The sequence below is a fragment of the Gorilla gorilla genome, chromosome 13 (genome assembly GCF_029281585.2).
Source record: "Gorilla gorilla gorilla isolate KB3781 chromosome 13, NHGRI_mGorGor1-v2.1_pri, whole genome shotgun sequence".
Classification (NCBI taxonomy): Eukaryota; Metazoa; Chordata; class Mammalia; order Primates; family Hominidae; genus Gorilla; species Gorilla gorilla.
In genome coordinates, this window is record NC_073237.2 from 133,315,798 (window position 1) to 133,331,374 (window position 15,577).

General features: G+C 54.7%; 1 protein-coding gene across 6 annotated transcripts in view; it reads left to right on the plus strand.

Moving 5' to 3' along the window:
• Positions 1-15,577, plus strand: part of TRAF2 (TNF receptor associated factor 2) — a 41,606-nt gene that overhangs the window by 7,831 nt on the left and 18,198 nt on the right. For 5 of the 6 annotated variants that reach the window (XM_031014630.3, XM_055350202.2, XM_031014631.3 and 2 more), the window contains 4 exons: positions 5,017-5,235; positions 5,910-5,988; positions 6,736-6,834; positions 15,100-15,261. In XM_031014630.3, the coding sequence (XP_030870490.1) occupies positions 5,048-5,235; positions 5,910-5,988; positions 6,736-6,834; positions 15,100-15,261 (528 nt within the window). In that variant the 5' untranslated portion in view covers positions 5,017-5,047. Of the gene's footprint in view, positions 1-2,918; positions 4,904-5,016; positions 5,236-5,909; positions 5,989-6,735; positions 6,835-15,099; positions 15,262-15,577 lie in introns of those variants that run through there. The other variant, XM_031014629.3, reaches the window with a different exon arrangement.

Here is a 15,577-nt window from a genome sequence, read left to right on the forward strand (position 1 = left end):
TTCTCCTGCCTCAGCCTCCTGAGTAGCTGGGATTACAGGCGTGCACCACCACGCCCGGCTAATTTTTGTATTTTTAGTAGAGATGGGGTTTCACCATGTTGGTCGGGATGGTCTCAAACTCCTGACCTCGTGATTCTCCTGCCTTGGCCTCCGAAAGTGCTGGGATTACAGGTGTGAGCCACTGCGCCTGGCCTTTTTTTTTTTTTTTTGAAATGGAGTCTTGCCGCATCGCCCAGGCTGGAGTGAAGTGGTATGATCTCAGCTCACTGCAACCTCTGCTTGCTGGATTCAAGCAATTCTCCTGCTTCAGCCTCCACAGTAGCTGGGATTACAGGCACACACCACAATGTCCAGCTAATTTTTGTATTTTTAGTAGAGACGGGGTTTCACCATGTTGGCCAGGATGGTCTCGATCTCTTGACCTTGTGATCTGCCTGCTTTGGCCTCCCAAAGTGCTGGGATTACAGGCATGAGCCACCACACCTGGCTGGTAGTGGCCCTTTTTCAGGGGTTTACAGGTAAACTTTCCTTCCACTTTTTGAGATCTGGGGACATTACATGGGAGTTGGAGGCAAGTCTCGGAAGGCTGCTGGGCCTTGTCCTGGGCGCAGGCTTCTTAGGCCCACCTCAGGGTTGCCAAGGGGCAGGTGTGCAGATCCATAGGGACCAGCACCGGGGCTCTTCCAAGCAGGGCAAAGGTGTTAAGGGAACAGAGGAGAGCAGGGGGATTGGGGGCATCAGAGGATGGTGGGGGACAAGGCCAGATGGGGCTAAACCCAGTGGCTGGGTTTCCTTCTGAGTGCCCAGGATGTTCCTAGGGAGCCCTCAGTGAGGGGTGCCCTATTGTGGGTATGAAGGAGGAGCAGAGAGCAGGGTCGGGGCCAGAGAAGGGGCTAGTGCTGGCAGCATGGAGGCAGAGCCAGTGGAATTGGCCTGTGATTGGACAAGGAATGGGCTCAGAAAGCATCCTGGATAACTGGGCATGGAGGTGCGCTCACCTGTAGTCCCAGCCACTGGAGAAACTGGCGGGAGGATCGCTTGAGCCCAGGACTTCCAACCTGTAGTGTGCAATGATCACACTTGTGAATAGACAGCATACTCCAGCTAGGGAGACACAGTGAGACCCTGTTTCTAAAGAAAAATGAAAGCCTCCTGGGTTTGGCTGAGTCCCTAGTGAATGGTGGAGCGGTCCTGAGAGCTGGGAAGACCTCTTTCTGGCACAGCAACCGGGGCAGAGGTGAGAGGAGGAGAGAAGGGCCTCAGCAGTGTTCTGGCCTTTTGGGTTCATCCAAAACTTGCCGGTCTTGGGCCTGCTGGGAGAGGTCAGCCCCTTTCAGGTGAGCAGCTCTGGGGCCGGGTGACCCACGCCACCGTGTCAGGGGCACACAGTGGCGCTTCGTTTTCCTCACTCCTGGGGCCACAGTCTTCCTGCTGCCGTTCTGCCTGGTGGGTGGGTCCATGCTGCTTTGAGGAGGCAAGTGACCTAAGGCTTCCGGGACACTCTTTTGGCAACTTGGGCCTTGGAAGGACAGCAGAGCAGGTGTGCAGTGTTAGGACCTGTGGCTGAGCTGACCTAACAGCCTGCCTGGAGGCATCAGTCAGGCTCAAGTAGGACAGCAAGGCCCCCATCTTGGGGTTGTCGTCCAGGCACAGAACAGTCAGCATCTACTGTCCTTCCTGGAGAAAAAAGGGAAAATGCATTTGCCATTTAAATGTTGGAATGGGCCAGGCACGGTGGCTCCTACCTGGAATCCCAGCACATTGGGAGGGCAAGGTTGGATCACATGAGGCCAGGAGTTTAAGACCATCCTGGCCAACATGGTGAAACCCCATCTGAAAAATACAAAAAATTAGCCGCCTGTGGTGGCATGTACCTGTGGTCCCAGTTACTTGGGAGGCTGAGGCATGAGAATTGCTTGAACCCAGGAGGTGGAGGTTGCAGTGACAGATTGCTCCACTGCACTCCAGCCTAGGTGACAGAGTGTAAGACTCTGTTTAAGGAAAAAAAAAAAAAGGAATGGTTCTGAGAAGTCATTCCTTAAGTAAATAAAATGCCACCCCAGGTTGCCCTCTTGGGAGGGGACTCTGGAGGCCACCCTCCACACTTAGGCCGGGGCCTGCCTGTCAGTCCCTGCCTCCCTGGGCTGCCTCCTGGGGATCTCAGCCGACACCATGCCGCTGTTCTTCCTCCACCTCTTTCCCAGGTTGCTCTGCCTGGAGTCTACCTTCTAGGAGTGAGCCCCCCCACCCCCACTGGAAGTCCCTCTCTAGCTGTCCCCAGTTCCCTGAATCAAGACTGCTTCCCTGCCAGAGAGATGACCCCAATTCCTGCCTCCTCTCACTGGGCTCTCAGGGGCCAGGACTGGGGACAGAGCATACTTAGAGCTAGCCCTGGCCCTCGGGCTGCTTTTGGAAGGGGGAGCATGGCAGGCGAGCATCAGGTGACACGTGCCCCCACGGGGAGCGCAAGAAGGCACTGGAGGCTGTTGTGAAGGAGCAGTGGGTTTCGGGTCCTCATGACCGGCCCTGGTTCCGGGTGTGAGGCTGTGGAGACGCATGGGTCTGCCTTTCTCATCCACAGCTTCCTGTTGCTACTTGGGGAGCTCCATGGTAGCTGTCCGGTTGTGTTTCGAGTCTGTTCTCTTGGGCGTCTGTGCCGTGGAAGTTCCTTGTGCTTAATAGGGCCAGCACGTGTGAACAATCTTCACTTCAGCTAGAAGCTTTGAAGTCTTTGGACTCAAGCTTTACCCAAACTGCTTACAGGGTTGGGGGGAACCAAGTGCCTGTCTCCCCCTGCTTTTTTTTTTTGAGCGGAGTCTCGCTCTGTCACCCAGGCTAGAGCGCAGTGGCGCGATCTTGGCTCACTGCAACCTCAGCCTCCTGAGTAGCTGGGACTACAGGCGCCCGCCACCACACCCGGCTAATTTTTTGTATTTTTAATAGAGATGGGGTTTCACCGTGTTAGCCAGGATGGTCCCGAACTCCTGATCTCATGATCTGCCCACCTCGGCCTCCCAAAGTGCTGAGATTACAGGCGTGAGAGTTGTAGTTCGTTGAGAGGGAGACAGACCTCGAGGAAATGCTTGGTGTGCCGGGTGACTGCTGGCTCTCCTTGTCTGCTCACTCTGCCCAGTGAATGGGTCTAGGCATCCTCATTGTTCCCTTCCTCTGTCCTCAATATCAGCCCAACCCTGACCAGGCCCCTTCCTGAGGTTCCCGCACAACAGGGGCTCCATGTTCGGAAGGGGAGAGAGAAACCCACCTGGGGATGCTCTGTAAGGAGAGCAGAGCCCAGTGGAGTCTCTGCCCGAGACGCTGAGGGAGGAAGAGCTGCGGTTAATCCAAAAGGAAGGGTGAGGTGCAGGGATTGGCTGGACGATGCTCAGAGAAGCAGGAAAAGTGGGCATGGCACTGAGTGGCTGAGGCCATCACTGGTGGCCTTGGTGCTTAGAGAGGCAGATAGAGAGGGCATGGTGCAGGGCGCTGAGGCCGTCTGTGGATGCCTTGGTGGGGCTTACTGAGTTCTAGTGGAAGTAAGGTGCCAGGGCAGGGCTGGCACATGGAGGGCTCTGAAGGCCATATGTATCGTCTGAAGTGAGGGAAACCCGTGGTAGCTAAAGGGAATGCATTAGCCAGCCCCAGGTGCGCCACATTCCTGCTCTAGGGGCTGGAGGGGAACCCGTGGTAGCTAAAGGGAATGCACTAGCCAGCCCCAGGTGTGCTACATTCCCACTCTCGGGGCTGGAGGGGAACCCGTGGTAGCTAAAGGGAATGCACTAGCCAGCCCCAGGTGTGCTACATTCCCACTCTCGGGGCTGGAGGGGAACCCATGGTAGCTAAAGGGAGTGCACTAGCCAGCCCCAGGTGTGCTACATTCCCGCTCTCGGGGCTGGAGGGGAACCCGTGGTAGCTATAGGGAGTGCACTAGCCAGCCCCAGGTGTGCTACATTCCCGCTCTCGGGGCTGGAGGGGAACCCGTGGTAGCTAAAGGGAGTGCACTAGCCAGCCCCAGGTGTGCTACATTCCCGCTGTCGGGGCTGGAGGGGAACCCGTGGTAGCTAAAGGGAGTGCACTAGCCAGCCCCAGGTGTGCTACATTCCCGCTGTCGGGGCTGGAGGGGAACCCGTGGTAGCTATAGGGAGTGCACTAGCCAGCCCCAGGTGTGCTACATTCCCGCTGTCGGGGCTGGAGGGGAACCCGTGGTAGCTAAAGGGAGTGCACTAGCCAGCCCCAGGTGTGCTACATTCCCGCTGTCGGGGCTGGAGGGGAACCCGTGGTAGCTATAGGGAGTGCACTAGCCAGCCCCAGGTGTGCTACATTCCCGCTCTCGCTCTCGGGGCTGGAGGGGAACCCGTGATAGCTATAGGGAGTGCACTAGCCAGCCCCAGGTGTGCTACATTCCCGCTGTCGGGGCTGGAGGGGAACCCGTGGTAGCTAAAGGGAGTGCACTAGCCAGCCCCAGGTGTGCCACATTCCTGCTCTAGGGGCTGGTCTGGCGGCATGGCTCTCTCCTGAGTGCCTTCAGAGCCTGAGTGCCAGCAGGCAGGCGTCTCCTGCCCAGTGAGTTTGGTAAGATATATTTCAGAAGGCATCCACCACTCTAAAACATGCTTATTGCAGGAACCATGGGGGAGACCAAAGGGCCTAGAGCCTTGAGAACCTCTGACCATTAGTGTTAACAGGAAGGCAGCCTGTTCCCCTAGCTGGGGAGGGGGGTGTGCGTGGCAGGAAGCCCGTGCGTCTGTGCCTCTTTGGAGCTGTGGGTTGGCTGTGTGGACGCCAGCTGTGTGGTCCCCAGCCTCACTGAGCCTGAGTTTCCATACTAGCGGCGGGAGATGGGACTAGAGGGTCTCCAAGGCTCCCTGAAGCTCTGCGATTCTGCTTCTCTGAGTCTTGACCGCAGGTCAGTGGGGACCCGGCCCCTCACCATCGCCTGCTACTGATCACCATTGGTTTGATTTTCTCTCGAGGACTGTTCTGGAATTGAGGTGTAACATGCTGTGTGTTCTTCCTTAGGGCTTTGTTGTTCACGGGGGTCACAGCTCTCATGGCTGCAGCTAGCGTGACCCCCCCTGGCTCCCTGGAGTTGCTACAGCCCGGCTTCTCCAAGACCCTCCTGGGGACCAAGCTGGAAGCCAAGTACCTGTGCTCCGCCTGCAGAAACGTCCTCCGCAGGCCCTTCCAGGCGCAGTGTGGCCACCGGTACTGCTCCTTCTGCCTGGCCAGCATCCTCAGGTGCATGGGGCCTGCAGGCTGGGAGGAGGGGCAGGCAGGCTAGGCTGGTTTTAGAGCCACGCTGCCCAGCCTGGTAGCTCCCAGCAGAGCTGGGTCCAGCTTAGATGTGCTCCAGTTATCGATACTCCCTGGATTTCGGAGGTTTACCACAAAGAATGTAAAATTAATAATTTTAAAATAGCAATTTGAAATACGATTTTGGATACATGGGGTTAAATATAGTGCATCATTACAGTTAATTTCATCTTTTTATTATCTTTAATGTGAGTACTGGAAAGTGTAGAGTGCCGCCTACTGCTCACTTTTTGGCTGCTCTAGGCAGCTAAGACAGCCGCCTTCCTTGCAGCGAGTGGTCTGAGAGGTGTGGCCTCTGCACATCGGCAGCAGCTCGGCCTGTCGGGAGAGCCGGCAATACCTGAGTTACTGCAGCAGGTGTCCTTGGCGGTTCAGGCGCGCCTTCCTCACAAACAGGGAGTGATAAAAACAGTGTACTGTGAATACTGGGCTTTAAAATATGTCCTGTTAACATTTGCCTGCTGTTGATTTCGCTAAAGATGAGAAAGTTTAAACTGTGGTGTGGAGTTAGGTTTTTGAACTGAAGCAAATGGTGTTTATTTTTTGTATTAGGTTTCACAGTGGGTTTTTTTTTTTTTTTTGTCTTTTTTCCCCACTAGCTCTGGGCCTCAGAACTGTGCTGCCTGTGTTCACGAGGGCATATATGAAGAAGGCATTTCTATTTTAGAAAGCAGTTCGGTAAGTAAAATGTCTTGAAGCTAAAAATGTTGAACAGAAAATGTCTTAATTTCCTTTACAACATGGGTGGGGCTGGGCACAGTGGCTTACACCTGTAATCCCAGCACTTTGGGAGGCCCAGGCAGAGGGATTGCTTGAGTCCAGGAGTTTGAGACCAGCCTGGGCAACAGAGTGAGACCCTGTCTCTACAAAAAGCAAAAAACTTATCGGGCAGGGCTCAGTGTCTCACACCTGTAATCCCAGCACTTTGCAGGGCCAAAGTGGGTGGATCACCTGAGGTCAGGAGTTCGAGACCAGCCTGGCCCACATGGTGAAACCCCATCTCTACCAGAAATACAAAAAGTTAGCCGGGTGTGGTGGCGCACGCCTATAGTCCCAGCCACTTGGGAGGCTGAAGTGGGAGGCTTGCTTGAGGCTGGGAGGCGGGGGTTGCAGTGAGCCAAGATCATGCCACTGCACTCCAACCTGGGTTACAAAGTGAGACCCCTCCTTTAAAAAAAAAAAAAAAGAAAAAAGGGCCGTCGGAAGTTGTCCCTTAGCAGACTCCGGAAGTTTAGGGTTTGGAAACTTTGGCATCAAGGTGAGTCCAAAAATAAAAAGGAATGAGAGAGTCATCCTCTGCTCCCGGAGTGGCCTGGAAAGGCGATGTGACGCAGTGTTGGTTGGTTTGGACGTGTGGTCTGTGTTCCTTGGTTGCTGCAGGGAGTCTGGGAGGAGGTTTAACCCGAGGGATGTTCCTCTCCCCAGGCCTTCCCAGATAATGCTGCCCGCAGGGAGGTGGAGAGCCTGCCGGCCGTCTGTCCCAGTGATGGATGCACCTGGAAGGGGACCCTGAAAGAATACGAGGTAAAGATGCCTGCGTGTGGCATGATGACAGAAGCTCCAGCAGTCGGGAGTCGTCCATGCTCCCCAAGCAGTTATGACCTTGTCCTGCACGTTCCTCTCACTGGGGCTGAAGCCTGTCTGATGTCTGTGGAGGAAGAGACGGAGCTGCTCCTTAGAGTATGTCCATTTAGAAACTCAAGTAGTGCAGAGCACAGACCTGCACCATGGAGCTTGGGCTGTGTGACCTCAAGCGAGGTACTTACCCTCTCTGTGCCTCAGGTTTCTTGTCTGTCGATGGGGGTGCAGGATCCCACCATCGTGGGGTGGCTGTGAGGGTTGGAGGTGCCTGTGTGAGCCCTGGGAATGCCATGGTTATCTGAGCAGTAGCATTTCCTGGGAATGAAGGGGAGATCACTGTGCACCAGGACCTGCAGCTTTCAAGTTTGGTGGGGGTTTTTGTTGTGTCTCTTGTATCCACAAAGGATTGCTTATTTTGAATTGTGTTGACACTGGAAATTGCAGAAATAATGGACACACTTGTCCTGTGGTCACAGCAACATAGGCAGTGGCCCGCACTTCACTTGGCTGTGGTTTGTCCCTGTGTGCTGGGCGAGCCGTGCGCGCCTTCCTGCACTGGCGCACTGGGGATTTCAGTGTGATTCTCACATCACCTTTTAGGCATTTGGAAACTTCACCTGTAGTGTAGAGGCCAGGAGGTGCTGAGAGAGCTAGTCGAGGCCACTACAGCTCGCCAAGTTATGCAGTCTTCCTTCTTGTAATGAATGCCCTTTAAGAGGTTTCTCTCTGGGATCCTTGTACAGGATTCCTGGAGTAACACTGTCCACAGAGCCCAAAGGTAGAGGCAGCCCAGTGTCCGCGGATGAATGGATAAACACGGGAAGTGTGATCTGTGCACACAGTGGGATATGATTCAGCCTTAAAAAGGAAGGCGATTTGGACACACACTCCCCAGGGATGAACTCTGAGGACAGTGTGCTGAGTGACATGAGCCAGTTACCAAAGGACAGATCCTCTGTGATTCCACTTAGGGGCCACCCTTAGAGTCATCAGATCCATGGGTACAGGAAGTAGAATGGAGGAGACGGGGGTCATTGTTCAGTGAGTACCGAGTCATACATTGGAATCTCAAAGTGAGGCAGTACCTTGATGCCATCCAATCCAGCCCCAGGTTGGTGAGGCTGTGAGGGCTGTTTGCTCAGAATCCTGGCTTTCTGCACTTAGGGGAGCTTCCTGCCCGGGCCGGAGCTGGGATCTCCTGCTCAGCCAGACCCTGGGGTGTTACCGGCTGGGTTGGAATTGGACCTGCATTACTGTGGGTTTCTCCTCTCCCGCTCCCCGCCCTGTGAGCCTGGCCACGCATCCCTCTTCTCCTCACACACTCCCCGCCCTGTGAGCCTGGCCACACCTCCCTCGATCTTTTGACAGACTCTGCTTTGTGGTCTTTGGGCTCCAAGTTTCGTTTTTTCAGAAGAACTGCCCCAGCTGTGTCTGGGGTGAACAAGATGTGCTTTCCTCCCTAGCACGGGGATTGTATCCTGGACACAGAGCGGTAGCTTCAGGGCGCTGCCCTAGAGTGAGACTCCTACCTCTGTGGGCAGAGATGCCAGACCGCCCTCAGCCACGACGTGCGATGCAAAGCTTTCTAGGCTCCTGTGTGGCTCTGCTGCACAATCGGCTGTGGCACATGGCATCGTACCCCCCACTCCCTGCTCCTTGAAAGAGATGCAGCTTGGTCATTGCCCAGTGCTGTCTGCAAGGGAGATGGCTCCCTGGGAAGGTGGCCCAGGGTCAGGGTCTCCCTGGGAGGGTTGGGGTACCAGCTGGCTGCAGGGAGTAGGGGTGCTATGCGCCATGCCACCCTTTGAGAGGACTGAGGAGTGTCTGGGGGACAGGTGGGATAATAGTTCCCAGCTCTGCACTGGACCCTGAGTCCTCTGGGGTCTCTACCACCTCCAGGCTCATGGGATGCAACATTGACAATTATGAGGGCCTCCGGCTGAGGGCCAAGGACTATGGCCAGCCCCTGGCCTGGGGCACCATGCGGTCCTGCAGGCACTCAGGGTGGAAAGTCCCTGGCTGCACCTTTGAGAGCTCTGGAAAGTCCCTGAGAGGAGCCGGGTTTGGTCATGTGGGAGGGGCGGGCACTGCTCTGGAATAGCTTGGCTGTGGCCTTTGATTTTGTTGATAAAACCTCTCACTGGCTGTAAATGTCACACATGGGGACGGAAATCAACCTATCTATACAGTTGAGAGCCAGCTCTGCCCCTCGGAGCCGCCTCTCTTTGCTCTCTGGGTGCTCGGAGTGTGCTGCTAGTTGGGGCCTTATTGTAAACACAGTACTGAGGCTAAGGCTGCCTTTCCTCCTTGATGGTCGGAACTTTATTGGAAAAGGGGAAAATCCTGCTTAGCTTTTGAATGTTTGTCCTTTGCAATGATGCCTTTCTAGGAACTGAATGATTTTATTTATTTATTTTTATTTTTTTGAGACAGGGTCTTGCTCTGTTGTCCAGGCTAGAGTGCAGTGGCGTGACCTCGGCTCACTGCAGCCTCCACCTCCCAGGTTCAAGTGATTCTTCTGCCTCAGCCTACAGGCGCCTGCCACCACACCTGGCTAATTTTTTATATTTCTAGTAGAGATGGGGTTTTACCACATTGGCCAGGCTGGTCTTGAACTCCGTACCTGAAGTGATCCATCCACCTTGGCCTCCCAAAGTGCTGAGATTCCTGGCATAAGCCACTGCACCTGGCCAAATCGAATAATTTTAAAACTTTAGGTAAATGTTGATGGAGTGCTTGCTGAGTGCCAATAGCAGAACTGAATTCCGCAGCGGGCCCCTGAGCTACTCGTTCTGGCAGCTGGGTGCGGGGGTGCGGGGAGACTTTCCAGAGAGGACATAGGCTGGCTGCACGAGCAGCGGAAAGGCCAGGAAAAGCCAAGTATGCTCGGCCTCATGGACATTCTAGTGACATTCAGAGGGATGACGACTGTATTTGCGTCAAATGTTTAGTTTGAATTCTGGCTGAATAAATATTGATTTTTTTTTTTTTTAACTGTGTCTGCTGTGGGTGGGGAGAAGACTGAGACAGATGGTGCTGGTGTAGATGTATCTGCTGCAGGGCAACCCTGGTCCCACTGGAGATTTCAAGTACCGAGTGCCAAGAGAAAGGTTTCTTTTTGTTTGTTTTTTGTTTTTTGCGATGGTGTCTCTGTCGCCCAGACTGGAGTGCAGTGGTGCGTTCTCGGCTCACTGCAAGCTCCGCCTCCCGGGTTCACACCATTCTTCCTGCCTCAGCCTCCTGAGTAGCTGGGACTACAGGCGCCCCCCACCACTCCCGGCTAATTTTTTTGTATTTTTAGTAGAGATGGGGTTTCACCATGTTAGCCAGGATGGTCTTGATCTCCTGACCTTGTGATCCGCCTGCCTCGGCCTCCCAAAGTGCTGGGATTACAGGCGTGAGCCACCGCGCCCAGCCAAGAAAGATTTTATTTTTGACATTTCGAGCATGCAGCGCATCTGAGCAGTGAGGCTGAGAGTAGAGGCATGCCACTGCCCCACAGGCCTACATGCTGCCCCACAGCACCTGCCAGCCTTCGCCAGCCTACTTTCAGCCCTTCAACCCCCCACACGTATTTTTTTCTTTTCTGGCTTATTTTAAAGCAAATGAAGATGTCATATCATTTCACCTATGAGCATTTTATTATTATTTTTAGAAATAGAGTCTTGCTCTGTTGCCTAGGCTAGTGTGTAGTGGTGGGATCATAGCTCACTGCAGCCTCAAACTCCTGGGCTCAAGTGATCCTCCCACCTTGGTCTCCTAAAGTGCTGGGATTACAGGTGGGAACCTACTGTGCCCGGCCATTTTACTGTGTTTTAAAGAACACTCTTTTTTATTTATTTGAGATGGAGTTTCACTCTGTCGCCCAGGCTGGAGTGCAGTGGCACGATCCCGGCTCACTGCAAGCTCCACCTCCCACGTTCACGCCATTCTTCTGCCTCAGCCTCCCGAGTAGCTGGGACTACAGGCGCCCACCACCACTCCCGGCTAATTTTTTTTGTATTTTTAGTAGAGACGGGGTTTCACCGTGTTAGCCAGGATGGTCTCAATCTCCTGACCTTGTGATCCGCCTGCCTCGGCCTCCCAAAGTGCTGGGATTACAGGCGTGAGCCACCGCGCCCAGCCAAGAAAGATTTTATTTTTGACATTTCGAGCATGCAGCGCATCTGAGCAGTGAGGCTGAGAGTAGAGGCATGCCACTGCCCCACAGGCCTACATGCTGCCCCACAGCACCTGCCAGCCTTCGCCAGCCTACTTTCAGCCCTTCAACCCCCCACACGTATTTTTTTCTTTTCTGGCTTATTTTAAAGCAAATGAAGATGTCATATCATTTCACCTATGAGCATTTTATTATTATTTTTAGAAATAGAGTCTTGCTCTGTTGCCTAGGCTAGTGTGTAGTGGTGGGATCATAGCTCACTGCAGCCTCAAACTCCTGGGCTCAAGTGATCCTCCCACCTTGGTCTCCTAAAGTGCTGGGATTACAGGTGGGAACCTACTGTGCCCGGCCATTTTACTGTGTTTTAAAGAACACTCTTTTTTATTTATTTGAGATGGAGTTTCACTCTGTCGCCCAGGCTGGAGTGCAGTGGCACGATCCCGGCTCACTGCAAGCTCCACCTCCCACGTTCACGCCATTCTTCTGCCTCAGCCTCCCGAGTAGCTGGGACTACAGGCGCCCACCACCACTCCCGGCTAATTTTTTTTGTATTTTTAGTAGAGACGGGGTTTCACCGTGTTAGCCAGGATGGTCTCAATCTCCTGACCTCGTGATCCACCCGCCTCGGCCTCCCAAAGTGCTGGGATTACAAGGCGTTAGCCACCGCGCCTGGCCTAAAGAACAGTCTTTTAATTAAATCTAAGAACATTGACTATTTGTGCTTTCGTTTTTAGGTTTCATAAGCCAGAATAGTTGCTTCATAAAAGTCATAATGGTTGCTGAGGCTCCTCTTTGATTCAGCTTGATGGTGGCTTGTTACACACTAGTGTGGCCGAGGGCTGGGTCGCGTCCCGTCAGTGGGTAGCAGAGTGCAAGGCGCTGTTGGGTTCAGGGAGTTGGTTCTTTTAGCCTGCTTAGCTTGGGCCAGTGCCACTGGAGGTCTTGGAGGGCTGGGCCCATGTGCCCTGGGGCGCCTCTAAGGAGTAGTTGCTGTGCCTGTGTGAAGGTTTGGGAGGAACACTCCCCGGGGAGGTTGAATGGAAGCCAGCCCAAGTGCCTGTGCTGTCCAGAGCAGGGTCTCCCCTCTCGGGGGAAGTAGCATTAACCTTTCCTGAGTCACCTGGGGCTCCTGAGCTGTAGCCAGCTCTCCATGGAGCTGCTGACCCCCACTCCCCACCCCATGAAGGGCCCCACAGCCAGGTCCTCTGCTGCCCTGGCCTCTCAGGAACCTTCCTCTCAGCACGTTGTCCTCGTCTCTCCGGGTTGTGCCCATCGGTACAGAATATGCTGTAGTCTCTCCTGTCTCAAAACTTAGTGTTGTGCTCAGTGAGCTAAGCTAGGCACAAGAAGATAAAGACTGCGTGAATTCACTGACAGAGTCCCCGGAGTGGTCAAATTGAGAGCCAGTAGATGGTGCTGGGGGCTGGAGGAGGGGAATGGGGAGTTAGGGTTTAACAGGGACAGGGTTTCAGGTTTCTACAATGGAAAGTGTTATGGAGGTAGATGGTGGTGATGGTTACATAACATCAGTGAAATGTACTTCATACCACAGAACTGTGCACTTGAAAATGGTTAAGAAGATACATTTTATGTTTATCATGATTGAAGAAACTTAGCAGATTTTCAACTCCCTGTTCCTTTGACTTCCATTCCCTTTCTCTGTTCCCAGTCATAGCAGACTTCTCCCAAAGACATGTTTAACTCTGGCCAGGCACAGAGGCTCATGCCTGTAATCCCAGTACTTTGGGAGGCTTAGGTGGGCAGATTGCTTGAGCTCAGGAGTTCAAGACCAGCCTGGGCAAGATGGCTCTACCTCCGGGCGTGGTGGCTCACACCTGTAATCCCAGCACTTTGGGAGGCCAAGGCAGGTGAATCACGAGGTCAGGAGATTGAGACCATCCTGGCTAACACGGTGAAACCCTGTCTGTACTAAAAATACAAAAAAATTAGCCGGGTGTGGTGGCGGGCGCCCATAGTCCCAGCTACTCAGGAGGCTGAGGCCGAAGAATGGCGTGAACCCAGGAGGTGGAGGTTGCAGGTTGCAGCGAGCCGAGATCGTGCCACTGCACGACAGAGCAAGATTCCATCTCAAAAAAAAAAAACCAAGATGGCTCTGCCAAAAATACAAAGAAATTTAGCTGGGTGTGGTGGTGTGTGCCTGTATGCCTGTAGTCCCAGCTATGTGGGTGCTGATGTCGAGGCTGCAGTGACCTGTATTCTCACCCCTGCACTCCAGCCTAGGTAACTGTATCAGTCCATTTTCATACTACTATAAAGAAATACCCGAGACTTGGGTAGTTTATAAAGAAAAAGAGGTTGAATGGACTCATAGTTCCATGTGCCTGGGGAGGCCTCACAATCATGGAGGAAGGCAAAGGAGGAGAAAGGCACGTCTCACATGGCGGCAGGCAAGAGAGCATGTGCAGGGGAACTGCCCTTTATCAAACCATCAGATCCCATGAGACTTACTATCAGAGCAGCACGGGAAAAACCCACCCCATGATTCAATGACCTCCCACCAGGCCCCTCCCACAACACATGGGGATTATGGGAGTTGCAATTCAAGATGAGATTTGGGTGGGGACACAGCCAAACCGTATCAGTGACAAAGTGAGACCCTGTCTCAAAAAACAAAACAAAAAGCCCTGTTTAGTTTTATTTCTGCACCTCACCAGCCCCTTATGGAGGCAGGTGGGACCTCCTGTGGCTTGGGCCAGAGGCCTGAGAGTCCTTCTTGACTTCTCTGTGTCCCTGTAAGCGGCACGTTCAGTCTGCCGGCAGGTCCACGTGGCTCCCCAGACACATCCTGAATCCGGCCCTCTCTCCCCTTACACTAGCACCTTTGTAGTGCCTGCCACCCCGTTCTTCCTCCTGTGACTGCTGCGGCTTCCCAACCTTAGAGTCTGTGAGAAGCACAGCTGCCAGGCAGTCCTGGAAGGGTTCAGCCACATCCCGTCACCTTGCTGTCCTGACCCCTCACATTCAGGCAGAGCCCTCAAGATGGTCGGGGAAGCCCTGCCTGGGGCAGCAGTGGGCTGGAGAGGTGGCTGGGTTCTGCATCCTACATTCTTGATTCTTCCTGGCCTGGGTGTGGCGAGGAGCTGGCACCGCCTCCTTTCCCTCTGTGTCCTTTTCCCTTGCCACCCTGCCATCTGTGGACGGTCCACAGTCCTCTGCCTCGCCTGACGCTTAGCCTGCAGCACCGGCTCCCGCTTCCCTAGTTTGCAGTCTGCATCTTGTGGCACCTTCCCCGGCCCTGCCTCCACTGCCTGCCTTCCCTGGTGTTCTGGCACCGGTGGTCACTATACCAGGTTGTCTGCTCCAGGAGGGCAGGGCCTCTGCCCAGCTCCTGGGTGGCTCAGTGTGTGGGAACGTGTAGGTGCCTGAGTGACCTTCCTGTGTGTCACTGGCCCTCGCCTGTCTTCCTCGCAGCTTCGGCCCTTTCAGATGCGTGTGCTGTGCAGCTAGACCCAGCTCCTGGCACCTTGGCCTGGTGGGCTTGCGCCTCAGGCCTTTGCTGGCTTCCTGGTGCTGGAGGCAGAGGCCAGCCGCCCGCATGCTATCTCCCGTGCGTGTTCCCTACCTCTTCACACCTCCCACCTGCAATGAGGATGGGGCTGGGACTGGCAAGACTCAGCCTGGACCGCGTTGGGCTTGGTCATCAGATCAAGCGTGGCCTGCTTTCTCGGTTAGGAGCTGGTGTGTGTGGCAGGGACCCGCTGGCGCAGAGCAGGGACTGTGCACTTGGCTGTTTCAGGGGGCAGATCGGGGAGCCTGGTGGTGGCAAGGCACCCACACAGAGACCCTCATGGCAGAGCATCCCCTCAGCTCAGTGTTCGGTGAAGAGAGTGGAGACGAGGACACACTGATTCGATTTCCTCCTGCCCTCCCACCTGTGGGAGCCCTGAGAGCTATCTGCAGAGGGCGGCCCCCAGGACCAGCATGCGGACACCAAGCCAGCGCTACATCGCCTTGTGTCCCCGGGTGAAGCTGTGGCTGCCCGAATGTCCCACGCGAGTTCTACTGACGCTTCCTCCTTTTGTTGCTAGAGCTGCCACGAAGGCCGCTGCCCGCTCATGCTGACCGAATGTCCCGCGTGCAAAGGCCTGGTCCGCCTTGGTGAAAAGGAGCGCCACCTGGAGCACGAGTGCCCGGAGAGAAGCCTGAGCTGCCGGCATTGCCGGGCGCCCTGCTGCGGAGCAGACGTGAAGGTGCGTGGGGTGGAGCAGCAGCCTGTGTGGCTGCAGCCGTGCGGGGCTGAGCTGGAGAGCTGCGTGCTGGCCACTGGGGCTGCGTTGGCCCCTTTGCACTCGTTCCACCCCCTCGGCCCTTTCCCTGGAGACACGCGGGTGGATGTTTCTTGGCAGAACTGGGAATGGATGTAAAGTTAATGCCGAGGCCTTTCAAAAGCATTTTTGTAAGCTGGGCATGGTGGCTCATGCCTGTAATCCCAGCGCTTTGGGAGGCTGAGGCGGGTGGATCACGAGGTCCGGAGTTGAAGACCAGCCTGGCCAACATGGTGAAACC